The sequence below is a fragment of the Anguilla anguilla genome, chromosome 7, assembly GCF_013347855.1.
Source record: "Anguilla anguilla isolate fAngAng1 chromosome 7, fAngAng1.pri, whole genome shotgun sequence".
Lineage (NCBI taxonomy): Eukaryota > Metazoa > Chordata > Actinopteri > Anguilliformes > Anguillidae > Anguilla > Anguilla anguilla.
Genome location: NC_049207.1, coordinates 19,106,621 through 19,120,470, shown reverse-complemented (window position 1 = coordinate 19,120,470; position 13,850 = coordinate 19,106,621). Strand labels below are relative to the sequence as shown.

Below are 13,850 nucleotides of genomic sequence, written 5' to 3'. Positions count from 1 at the left end.
TCACAGAGAGAGGCAGACGGGAGAAAATAAACAGGTTGTATTCAATACTGAGCTGTATATATAGCTTTTGGCAAGGTAGAAGCTTTTCAGCAAGACACCAAAGAACACCCAGAAGGCACCTTACTGTCTCGTTTTCTAAGTTCAGTTTTTTTCTTTCTTTTGTATTCTGTTCCCCCACCCTCCTTGGGGATAACCATCCAGACAACAAGATACGACCTGCCCTGTGATGCTAGTTGAGTTTATGGAGGTTGGATTGACAGCTTAATGCGTGATGCACTGGCGTGGACTCCTCGCTCCTGCAGTCTCTGACCAGCGCTCTCCACAACCCTGACATTCTGCAGGGCCTCCCTGCTCCCGCTGCCTCTGCACTAGCGTGTGTGTTGACTGTTACTCCCCATCTCTCTCCACGCTGCGAGCGAGCAACATTTTCTTCTAGGGCTCCTATTTCCACTCCTGCTGCTCCAATCTTGATGACTCCACACATGTGATGTGCTGGGCCAGAACACCGTCGTATTTGTAGAAATTGTTTTCACGGCCGCAGATTTTTGAAGTGTGTGTATCGATCGTCTCTTCCGCAGTGTTTAAATCTTTAAAAGACTGTATGCAGCTGCTGTGGCACTATGTTTTATAAACTCAGTATTGTGAGCATGGCCACTGAGACAAATTTCAATGAACAATTGTTGTACTAGGGTTATTTAGTACTCTAATTGGCAATTAGCATTCAACTCTAATTTGACTAACTTCTAATAACATTTTTTGGCTATGTTAATTGAAATATGTACAAGTCAATGAAAAAATGTGCAACTTTGCTAATGTATTTTCAAATTGCAAGGTTGCAATACTAGATCAAGGGCATTTTTCATGTAAGGGCACTGGTGGACTTGACATACTTTGCATATCTGACTATAATATGCCTGTGCCTATAAGTGCTGACAAATTGCCAAATAACAATGAAAATGAGAGCACTTCAGCATCAGGATCACAAACCCAATTATAGGGCAATCAGCCTGACACCGAAAAATTGAATGTACCTCTTTCATCCCAAATGCCTGATGTCTACTACTAATCTTATCCTTGTCTTGAAAAACCACTTCCCAACTCCCACAAGGTGTCTGCTATAATACTTTACTCAAATGCCTCCCAGTCGTGACACAGATTCCCTAAAATAGCCTGAGATGTCCCTCTCGTACCTCGCAGCACTCCATCATAGGTAAGATACCTGCAGGTTTTCCCTGGATGACAAAGCACAGCCCATCTGTGCAGCGACCTGGTACAGCTTCATAATCACTCAGAACCCTGCCTGCGTCACGGGGGACGTGCCAATGCCTGCACGCCATTGGCTCTTCACATCCTATTAGGCTGGCTCAATCAGACAGTTCATTAAATGTGGCCTTCCTCACATATATGTGTATGTGTGTATGTGTATTATATATCTTTCTTCTTTTTTTAACCTCTGTCCTAATTGTCAGCATGAATGATAAATGTTGAGCCGTCCTGCGATTCTTTAATAATGGGAACAATCACAATTATTTGTCACTATGAAATTACAAAAGTTCTAAGGCGACTAATAATGATGATTTCAAAAACACCTTTCCAAATTAACTCAAAATACAAAGTAACAATTTTAATCACTGACATTTTTATGAGCTTCTTTCGTTTTTGTTTTTTAAATTAATTGACACAAAATTAGAATTACTTCCTCGTGTTATTCTGGGAATGCCATTCATTGTCACAGCCTCGTGCGGCTGTAAGTACTGGACACATTTTTGAACGTTTAAATTAAATGGGGCAGTCTAACCAAGAATCAACGGGATAACGTGCGTAATAAATAATGAATTCGGCGAAGGGGGCTGCAGTCGAAATGCTGATGTCAGGGATTCGGTGCAGCATTCCGTGGTGCAGGGTTTAAGAGTAGCAGCCTTGTCCGGCGTTCTTATTATACCCATGTGAGCCGGGCAGCCGAGATGTTGTCTATCGCTATGCATTGTACGATACTATGTTTAATTGTTTTATGTTTGGCTACACCGGTTAATCTCAGAAGGGTTTTCAGATGTCCTTCTGCGTGTACTTGCTCCAAGGAGTCGATTATTTGTGTCGGTACTTCGTCTGTCCCACGGATTACACCTAACGACATCAATTCACTGTAAGTATTCAGAGGTTTCTGAGATAAGAGAAGATGTAATGACAGGGTGTTTTCAAATGCGCGTGGTTCATTCGTTTAGAATGATTAATATAAGAGCAGGTATGAGTCTGAGATTGTGCAGGTATTTAGCGCTTTGCGCAAAGCTTACCTAATGTTTCAGTAAGTTGTTTCAGTGTTTATATTTTCATGTGTGTTTTTAATAATTCGTATGAATTATTTATAACAAAGAAATATACCTGTGTTCCTATTTACTCCATATACGGGATTTAAACGATAGCTTTATTCGTGCCGTTATAGGCTGTTTGTCATATGTGGGACAGTACATAGGTTATGTTATTAGTTCTTAATAGCGTGTACTGTCAGAATCTTGCTTCATATCTGTTTTTTTTCCAGGAGCATTGTAAATGGGACATTTTCAGAAATAAAGGAGGCTATGTTCTCACACATGCCTTCTTTACAATTGCTGTAAGTCAACATTAAAACTATCATTCATAGTTTGTTTTTTGTGTGTGGTATGAAATGAAATAATTTGCTGTGAATGTGGAATGGAATGTGTCTTGTTGGTATTCCAAGTGCCTGGCTTTAAAACTCCAGCAAAGTTCAGCTGAAGATGATATGTCAGGTTCAGAGATTGCAATGGCAGCAGCGCTGATCTAGGTGTCCTAGGTAGAGTCCTAGGTTGGTGATCTGGGTAGAGTAATGCACAGAATGTATACAAAACAAAGCACAGCACATTGCACAACAAACAAGGAGGCTACAATCACTTATCACCTATTCTTCCTAACCAAAAACAGTGACCCAGTAGAAAACAGACAATGTAACACCTTTTGGCTTAGAATAATATATGATTGACAAAAATGTCAACACTGATACATAGGCGATCAATTCGATCACCTTAATGCCCTTAGGGAACAGCAGATACACTCCTCTCTGTTGAAACATCCTCCACATTTTGCAGGCCTATGGGTGATATAATGAGAGTTATCTCAGTGGTTCTGTCATGTGCAAGTCAGTGTCCCAGAGGGTCCCACAACAGTACTGACTGTAAACAGCACTGTATCCAAGAACATCTAAGATACATGCTATACCAGATCAGTTTATTTACCATTCAATGTCACAGTATGGTCTCCTCGCAAGAACCTATCGATTAGCCTGGTTATAGGGATCATTCATACTGATGAATGCCCAGCTTTAAGGGTGAGAGAGCATAGCTACAACTGACATGAATGCCTGCAGGGCACTGGCCGAAAACTCAGAACAGTTGGATTCTGCCCGCTCAAAGCTGCCAAGTGACTGTTACCAGCTGCTCGCTGGGCACTGACGCCATGAGCCCCACATGCACATTGAGCCCTTGGTCCTCGGAACAGAGTGTAACTGTCCTGCAGGACATTAGGACATTATACCACTGTGCCTTGACTCTGTCGCCACGACGATAAAAAGGCAAGGAATTAAACTGAAGTTCCTGCCGATAAACAAACTGCTGGAACAAAACATGTATACAGAGCTTCAAAATATTTCCTTAATAGCCATTTTGATCTCTTATGAGTTACGGCAAACCTGACATTGCTCATGAAACATATTTATAATATATTTTTTGTGTGAAAATGTAGAAAAACTTGTCCAAGAAAATGTTTTATTACTAACCATGAATGAAAAATGAAGATGCAGTAGATTAAACATAATTGTATTGTGTATTTTAAATGTTAATATTAAATATCAGACAGTATGCACTGATGATATGTAAATACGCTTCCTTTTCTTCTTGGATCTTATTTCTGAGGTTTGAACCATCATGAACATTGAACATTAGTTCAAACATCCACAAGCAAGCACAAAATAGAATCTGTAAATCTGTATTATTCAACCATGGAATGGTGATTCATTTCTGGTGTAATGTAGTGTGTTGTTTTTATTGTAACATAGTAAGTTCATTCCTGTGGCTTCTATTCAGAGGCTGAATCCATCTTTAGAATTTATGATACAAGTCTTCTGCACAGTAAAACACTCTGATAGAGTATATTTTACTCTTACACATGGTAAATTCTCTCTGTAACCTCTGAGTACTCTGAGCAAATTTCAATTTTGGAAATGAATAAGCAACAGACATTTTTACTGTGTGATACTGTATCTATAATACATTTTTATAATATTTTCCTGTATATACTTATTTAATGTGGAAATCTTCATTCCTGTATAACCAGTCTTATTTCTCTTATCCATAGGCTTCTTAATTCAAATTCATTGACAACCATAAAGGACGATGCCTTCTCTGGCCTCCCGCACCTTGAGTATCTGTAAGTGTCTGGTTTCAGCGTGATTACTGACGCTGTGCGGTGATGGAGCAGAATAGTGATGTGGAGGAGTGAGGTGGCAAACCCCAAGGACAATAGCATGACTGTGCACCACACCCACATGCTCAGAGCCCAACCACTGGCACTGTTACATACGGGTGCTCGGGCTCACCAGGAGTGTTCAGCATTAGGCTTGTTGTAATGGAAGGTCAAGGACAGAAGGAGAATAATTCTGCATGAGATTAAAGCTCTGAAGTGGAAATTTCTCTTTAGTCAGCCTCAGGAGCGCTAGATTCTGCTGCAAATACTACTGTGTAGGTTAACAGGAGTGTCATTTTCTGTATATCACAGCAAAAGCGAGGCATTTTTGTAACATATTTTATTTAACCTTAAAGTCCCAGTGGGATGAATCTCATTTTCAAGAGAGACCTAGCAAAATGGCTGCAGTACATACGTACAGTACATCTTTATAACAAACATGACGTTAGCTAAAATGGTTACAGTGTTTGGTTCTTTTTCACTGCTCTTATATTTGCTGCTGTCGCTTAAGCTGCTCCCCGTTTTGACAATCTTACACCATTTTGATTCGACAGATTCATAGAGAGTAACAAGATAGAGACAACATCCAGATATGCTTTCAGAGGTCTCCGGGACCTGACCCACCTGTGAGTCACAATTATTGTCATCATTACTGGATTTCTCATTATTCTGTCACTCAATGGATGTGGAGGGAAACTGCACTGCTGACTTGTTGTTCTCTTTGTAAACTGGCTGCCCTCACAGGTCTTTGGCAAACAACCACATTAAGGCTTTGCCAAGGGATCTCTTCATCGATTTGGACTCTTTGATTGAGCTGTGAGTTGACAATTCACTCAATACAGTTGTGTACACAATAAGTTGTTATTTTTTAACATCTTTTCCAGTATCAGTATATTTAATGGGGGCATATATGGGGGTTCACGTGCATTTGCACTTAAATGCAGCTGATAACCTTACTTCTCTGAAGTAATATACATGTACTGTGTTGTATTTAAACATTTGCATTCCAGTTAATATTTGCTCTTTGGGCTCCAGAATTGTCTGCTTTTGAATCTGCACATGCACACATTTAACCTGTTAATGCCCAGATTTGTTCCCAGTGATTTCTTACATAAGCATCTATAGTCATCCAAAAAATGGAAAAAGAGTGGTAGAGACTTCGGCAACTTTAGTTGCTCGCAGGCTTAAATGGGTTGAATTATACATTCTTTTATTCTTGACAATGTAGATTTTTGTTGATTTGGAATGTGGGGTGATTTTCTTTCTTTTTTATGCGACAACTTCTAGATTACTGAAAGAAAATGATATATTGTGTCATCAGTTAATATGAAGGCAACATAATATTTAAAAAGAATATTTGAATGTTAGATTCAGATTTAATTCAATGTTTGGTTGTCATTACAAAAACAATAATATTCTATTGAAATACATTTACAATATATTGGGAAGAATAACATTTTTATCAAAGCCATTTACCCCAAATCACATTTGTGATTATTAAAATATAAAATAAAATATAAAGAAAGTTATGTTTGAATTCAGGACATGAAGGCAGACTGTTACGTAATGTAAAAAGTGAGAGCTTTTAGTTGGAGTTTGGTGTTGAGATTGGGATTAGGCCAGAATCAGTAGAAGTGCAAGAGGTTTTCAGGTGACCACTTTTGATACATCAGGAGTGTATGGCTCCTATGCACTGCATATGCACACACTGATCCCTGAGATATTTACAGTACTGTTTGCACTGTACTGCAATATTTGTTGCACTGGGGACAATTTAAGGACACTCACCCTGCTAGGATTGAGTTGCGTTTGATGATATACATTTCCGCCACAGTGACCTGCGGGGGAACATGTTTGAGTGCGACTGCCGGGCCAAGTGGCTGATGACGTGGCTGAAAAGCACCAACGCCACAGTGTCGGATGTGGTCTGCGCCGGCCCCGAGGACATGAAGGGCAAACGCCTCAACGACCTCGCCAGCCTGCGCAACGAGTGCATATCCACAGGTGACTCCGTCAGCACCTTTCTGCGGGGATGGCACGCCCCCGTGCCAGCCTAAAGTTACAGACACTGAGCTCAGCAAGGCAAAGACACTGATCTCAGAGAGCCGCAGACAATAAGCATCACCTATATTTCCTGATCTGTAAATTTAAGTTGTGGTTCCCTCACTACTTGTGCCAGGTTGCTCCATAACCATTTCTTAGTGCCTTTTAATCTGGATGTGTAAGCAAGCCATATTGTTTCTGACCCTTTTTATGGACATAATAGCGAATGAGGGAATTTTTTTGACAAGATAAATAGAATCTTTGTAAACAGGTTGTTAATGTGTTGGTATCTGTGACCACAAAAGAGCTGCAACCCAGCAAATGTTTTTGCGCTGCAACTGTTTCCTTACTAAATCTGACCCCGAGTTCTGAAAGGCAGAGACACTGAGCTCAGAAAAAACTTGCCCAGGTTGTGCACTTTGGCAAGTCAAAGCATACCAGTGCCACTCACATCAGAGATTCAGCCTCCCTAAAGATAATCTATGATTACTGTCATACTAAATGGATACAGTTATTTTATCTATGTTACAGCTATGATGTGAATGAGAAACAAACTCACAGGTCACCACCTTTTCACAGTTGTTTGGCAACCTTCATTTTTATACCCGTTTCAATAGACATTCAACCATTTTGATTCTGGACATCCATTTCATTACTGTTATCCACCAACTATTTTCATCAGCTTTTGAAAGAAGTTCACCTATTATATCCTGGCAACTGTTGAGGAACTAGTGCTGTGTAATATCTTTGATAATCCTCCATCCTCTCTGTTCAGACTTTGTCCTCCATCAGTCAGTGGCCACAGAATCTCTATCAGTGGACACCTTCTCCTATAAGAATGACGTCTACGTGGCCATTGCGGCCCCCACCACAGAGAGCTGCATGGTCATGGAGTGGGACCACATTGAAATGACCTTCAGGAGTTATGACAACATCACTGGTAGGCACTTTATAAAGCAGGTTTAATGTCCTGCCCCAGTTAATTCTGTCTTCTCTGGGGCATGTTCCCTATGGGGACAGTGGACTGCAGATGATGTGAAATGAGTGTTTCAACATTGCACAGTAACCTGACTGTCAAGGTCTTGCCAAAAAAAGCATCTCACTTGCAGTCCCTCTCATTCATTTTGCTCAGTAAAGAGCTTCATTGTGCCTGTTTGATTAGCATGTTTGATCCTTATTTCAAACACTTGAAGGTGGGAAATTAATATTTACTGTTTTTCAATGTTATGGGTCATCAGCTGATTTCCTGTTTTCTATATATAATTTAATGATAGGTATTAGTAGGTGATATATCTGTATGTGGTTCTACAAAACATCTTTTGACCATGTTGTTTAGAAAGTACCCCTTGTGTTTGTTGAAACTCAGGACAGTCAATCATTGGATGCAAGTCTGTCATCATTGACAACCAGGTTTTTGTCATTGTGGCCCAGCTATTTGGAGGCTCACACATCTACAAGTTTGACGAAGACCAGAGCAAGTTCACCAAGTTTCAAGATATTGAGGTGACCAAGATCTCCAAGCCTAATGACATCGAAGCCTTCCAGATTGGCAACGAGTGGTTCTTTGTGATCGCCGACAGCTCCAAGGCGGGCCTGTCCACCCTGTACAAATGGAATGACAAGGGATTCTACTCCTACCAGTCCCTCCATGAGTGGTTCCGGGACACGGATGCGGAGTTCATCGACTTGGACGGGAAGGCCCACCTCATCCTAGCCAGCCGCTCACAGGTCCCGGTCATCTACCAGTGGGATAAGAGCTCTCAGAAGTTTTTACAGCATGGCGACATCCCTAACATGGAGGACGTGGTGGCTGTCAAAGCCTTCCACATCAAAGAGGAGCTCTACCTGGCCATGACCCGCTACATCGGCGACTCCAAGGTCCTGAAGTGGACCAGCAAGCAGATAATGGAGGTACAGGCCCTGCCCTCGCGTGGCTCAATGATCATGCAGCCCTTCTCCTTCAAAGACAGACACTACCTTGCCCTGGGCAGCGACTACACCTTCTCCCATATGTACCTGTGGAACGAGGAGAAGAAACTCTTCGAGAGGTTCAAGGAGGTCTACATCCAGGCACCGCGGTCTTTCACCGTGGTGTCCACGGATCGCCGGAATTTCCTCTTCTCCTCCAGTTTCAAAGGCAACACTCAGATCTTTGAGCACATCATCATTGATCTCAGCTTGTGAATGTCAGTCAGTGCCCAGGGCTTGCCCAAGTCCAACCTCTTCCTCTGTCAGAGATTTAAGGGAAGGAGGGAGGGAGAGAGAGTCAAAGGGACAGAGAGGATTCATGTGTTATCAGGTTTGAATTCATACTTTGCATTTCCTGCATTTGTATAAAAGTTTTCAAATAAAAATATCTCTTGCAGCACTCTTTTAAATGTTTATATGCACAGGTATTTACAAACAGCAGTTACTTCACCATTATCATAGAGATAAAAAGATGCGTTACCGATACATTAAAAGTATCGGTAAAGCCAATTTCAACTTAGCTAAGATTTTTTTTTAATTAAATTTTTGTCCATGTGACTTCAGTTGCCAAATATTCAATGGAGAGAAGAATTGCCTTACCTGTTCAAAAGCTGTGAGTTTAAGTCCTTTAGCATCCACTGTCATTGTCCTTGCTCATGACTGTCACCAGTAATATTCTCTCTAGAGGTGTACTGTAAGAGCTCCATTTTGAATGCAGAACCTTTGAAAGCACAAATTCCCAGACAAGACCACACAAATGGATTCAAATAACCCTTTACCTCAAATGGTCAAGACATATTGTGGTCTTTTCTGTCTGTCTTGTATTCAGTGTTTGATAACCTTTGCAGTGTTGCCAGTAGGTCCCAAGAGTGTTCTTGGCATTTTTGGGCTGTCTATCAGCCAGTTCATTAAATGAACAGACTGATTCTAGCTAACTTGCTTCATATCTTATTACATGGTGGGATGTTTCCTAGATTTTCTCTATCCTCTAATGCATTTCTAATGCATTTTCTACTTAACTTTTAGTCGTAAATTCAAGTTGTGCTGTACTTTCTAGATTTTAGTGGAGTTCTTTTGTTACTGAACTCATAATATGGGGACTTCTGCTTGCTCAGTTTCATTACTCATCATGGACAATTTGTTTTATGTACAGATTGAACCAGGGTCTGTATCTCTGTCTAGTTTGTTTTGATACCAAAGCTTCATTTACCTTTATAAACAGTCTCAAATATAGTGTTCAATATTGCGTTGTGAACTATTTTTCATTCAAGTCTTTACAGTCTATAGAGACAATGAGCACGACACAAATCCCAATCAGTTTATCTTTCTATCTGAGTAAAATAAATGTTGGGACAGTTGGGAAAGTGGAGCATGGTTTGTGCAGGGAGTTTAAACCAGGGATGAAGGAAAGTTTTACAAGACAAGCGCTTTGTAAATGTGTAGTTTTTGATCAACGGACAGAAAGAGATGGAGCGATTCTTTGTCCCGCTCAGCGTCCTAACAAAGCCTGTTTTTTCAGCCAGCGTTCACCCGGGCCGCGTGTCTGAGGATGATAAACTGCACCCTTTGTGGTAGCTGTCCAGATTACAGACTGCTAGACACGTAGAGTTCTCTCTTTTGCCATCCCCTCTCCGTGCATCACTTTAATACAGGCAGGATTGTTTTCGCTTGCCAGTTTGGCAGACCTCACCATAAACTGCAAATTGTTGTGTTTACTGCCAGCTAAAATGATTGAAGTAAATAACATTTCATATGTGGCCTCCCGTTTGGCCTAAAAAGGAAAGGGTTTAAAAGGACCAGCCCCTTTTGGGCATTTCAATTAATGAAGAACAGAAAGTAGAGGTATGCTCTGTACCTTCCAGTATCTTGTCTCTGTTGGCGTTGTTTTGTATGTGTTTAAATGGGGTGGGGGACGCATTGTGAGATTTTTAAATTGTGTAGGACATTGTACTCCTAAGGTTGTGGTCCAGTTCTGCCAAGTGTCCCATTGTGCTGTATCAGCTGCCCTGTTCTCAGTTATTGTATTACAATAACTGAGAACACGTGTCTCAGTACTGGTATGGGTTGTCATAGCATCAGAGCAAATTTTTCTTGAAAAATGTCATTCCAGAACAAACAACAGAAGTTGAATTTGCCTGGGTGAATATGTGTGTGGAATATGTTCTGTCACAGTCATATAAATCATTTATTTCCTTTGTGTGATACAATAATGTAATGGCGTAACATATTCCATATTTTAACACAGGTGTTAACTATTAAGAAACGAATATATCTGTTTTCGGTGTCATTCCACTTAGAATGGCACAGAATTGGTTTGCACATAACCCAAAAATACTAATGCTGCCCATGGGAGCATGCCGTTCAAGAATGAATGTTTAGTGCATTCTTATCTGATTAACTTTAAATCTTGGAAAAATCTTAACTGCATCTACAGTAGTACTACTATTACTCATGGAATTCCTTTGGCATTATGTCCTATGGTACCACTTAATCAGATATGCAAGCTATATGACATGTAATTGTTTTGTATCAGGATAGAAATTTGGTTTTAAGCTTATTGAATGTTATCCATATTATTATGACTATTCTGGAAACTCAAAATAAAAATGCTAATGATGAAAAAATGTCTCCCTTTATCTCCAGGCATTCTTTGATTAGCAAGTAGAACTTTATTTTCATATAAGAACTTTTTGTTTTTTTGGACAGGGTTCAATCAAGTTATTCCAGAATAAATTATGCTTGGTTTGGTTTTGTTTATTGCAAATGAGTTAGACACCACAGAATCCAGGGAGGCAGTAAAAAAAAGTATACCATACTGTACATGAGAACGTCTACATTCTTAGTCTTTACATTACAATATTGTGCCTATCTTCTACTGAAGTAAATGCATTCAACCCTTCGCTGCTTTCATTGAAAAACAGAATTAATTCAAATCTCCCTGACATCTCGTATTTAAAAAAACTATATTTAAATACATTATTATTGACAATCTGACAAAATACGATCATTGATGGATGCTTTAGCTGAACATCTTTGGCCAGAGAACATTGATTAGTAGTGAGGGAGGACCACACAGATAGAATATATGAGTTGCAAAATAATTGTAGTTTAATTTGATACCGATGCTCCAATGCCAATAAAATATAGAAAAGGGCAATTTTATGCTTGCATTCATCCCTTCAGACATGATTTGTTCTAAAAGTTTCCACAGAAAGATTGTAAAGAGTCTGGGTTGTGGGGACAGAAGTTCCTAGGTGAGTGGGGTAAGGTAAGTGGTCTGCTCAAAACAACTTTTTTCTAGATTTTGAAAAAATAGATCTTTGGAACCTTATAGATGGGAAAGGTGTTGGAAAAAGGCTGAGTCAGGTTCTTGGTTCCAGACACAAAATGTAATATGAAATTTGGGGCATGATCTATCCTCCTTCTGAAAGGTCCAGCCTACACAGTAGTGTGAAATCACCCACAGAATGATGCTACCACCAAAGGATGCAGTAGGAGGGTCACAAACCAGAAAAATACAATTCTTGCTCTTAATTTTGTATTTTGAAATAAAACAGTCCAGTGGTTCCCCACATGCAATTCAAATCACTCACTCTGGCATATCCAGCTGTGAATGGTATTGGTCCTTCCTATCTTCAGACCATACACACACCGAATCTCTCCGTTCAGCATCCTCTCACCAGCTGGCTGTCTCATGTCTTTTAGGATCTGCCTGCCACTCTTCGTGACCCCATCTGTTTTCTCTCTCCTCAGCCACTGACAGTGGAACAAGCTTCCCCAGTCATCACAAAGGCAGAATCACTGGCTGTCTTTTCATAAACATCAAAAAACGCATCTTCTCAGACTCAATGTTTCTATTTAATAATAAATAAATAAAAACTTTCCCTTTATCTTGCAGGTCTTGAAGGGTATATCTTGACAGTGGCACTTACCTGATTGTAATGTTGCCTGTCTCCAGCTCTTGTGATTGCTTACTAAAGTAAGCGACGTGCATTTTTCTAAATCAGTTTGGCTAAAAGCTGAATGACTAAGCTGTCGGTAGAGGGCAGCAGAAGAATGCCGTCATGACGAATGCAACCCAAACGGGATAGGAATCTGAAATCACCATCAAATCGACCTTAAAACCCATTGTCCAGTAAGGACTTTGTGATGAACCTAATTTCATTGTCCACTGATGTAGAAAAAAATGATAATGTAATAACGGCAGGACTTAGTTTCTTCATGCGACTAGGTTTTACCCTCATATGACAAAGACGCTAGCACTTGGTGCTGATTGACACCATGGCCATGAATAATAATTATTACATTTCACATAAAGTTGTTATGTAAACGCCCAATTAGCTACGTCCAGTGTAAATCAATATTTATACACAATACGTGAAATACAAGAATTTTGATTAAAAATAATAAGATTAAAACAATTATCAACTGTGAATAAATTCATTCAGAATGCTAGCCTACTGCTGTTTGTTTTGTATACAAGTATAACATTCTGGGGGAAAATAATTCAATCAATTTTTTCTTACGAACAAAAATGAAGATACATTACAGTATGGTTTGTTATGGTATCTTTCAGTTTAAAATACTTGATTTCAACAAATACAAAATATTTCCCTTTTTAGGCAAGTATTAAGCCTATACTCGTGCTTCACCATTAGTTCTCGCTAATCCGCAATCGTTGGCATAAAGAAAATGTTGAAGTCAGTATGAAATATACTGTATTTATACGTACATTGCAACGCAAGTGATACGTAACTATGATGCAAGCGGAACATTTCCATAAATTGTACAAGCCAAAGTTACCGAGCGCAGGTACACCATCTTGTGTTCTAAAAGAGGTATTGGTACCATTACAACGCCAAATGCGATAACACGTGGTCTACCTAATACGGGTGCAACAATTTACGCACTGAATTCGCGCTGAATTTTTTTTTTTAATAAAACATTTTCACATCCTGGCTATGGAGTAGTAACCTGCAAATAAAGAAACGTCCGCGAATAAATGATATTTTAATGAATTTTAAAGAATGAATGCAGATCTCAACTAGTATGATTATAAGTATGATTCTCCAAAATTTCCACCCTTGAGTCGCTAGCAAAATAAAGATTTAAGCTATTTTACGAGTCATATATTACCTCTTCATCTTGACACGTTGTGCATCGATTGCTTTTTCATGTGTACCACGGCACTTGCTGAGTAAAATAATCTTGCAACTCAAACACCATAATATGGATTATTGTATTACAGATTTGACGCAATATGTTTTTCAATATAGTATTTCTCGGGGGCAAAAGGAGACGGATTTTAACCTCAAACTCAGAATTTGGTCAAAATCCGGTTCCTTGTACCCCACATCCTGGCCCCG

General features: G+C 39.7%; 1 protein-coding gene and 1 long non-coding RNA gene across 2 annotated transcripts; one reads left to right on the top strand and one right to left on the bottom strand.

The window, feature by feature from the left end:
- The first annotated feature begins 1,798 nt into the window (after positions 1–1,798).
- Positions 1,799–11,093, top strand: lgi2a (leucine-rich repeat LGI family, member 2a). Its single transcript, XM_035425677.1, has 8 exons — positions 1,799–2,143; positions 2,537–2,608; positions 4,366–4,437; positions 5,028–5,099; positions 5,218–5,289; positions 6,308–6,477; positions 7,292–7,456; positions 7,883–11,093. The coding sequence occupies exons 1-8, from the start codon at positions 1,965–1,967 to the stop codon at positions 8,698–8,700; spliced, it is 1,620 nt and encodes a 539-aa protein (XP_035281568.1). The 5' UTR covers positions 1,799–1,964; the 3' UTR covers positions 8,701–11,093.
- Positions 9,021–13,839, bottom strand: LOC118231655. Its single transcript, XR_004766116.1, has 2 exons — positions 12,417–13,839; positions 9,021–12,293 (listed from the first exon to the last, which is right to left on the bottom strand). It is a non-coding gene; the product is annotated as an uncharacterized LOC118231655 (long non-coding RNA).
- Between the last annotated feature and the right edge of the window lie 11 nt (positions 13,840–13,850).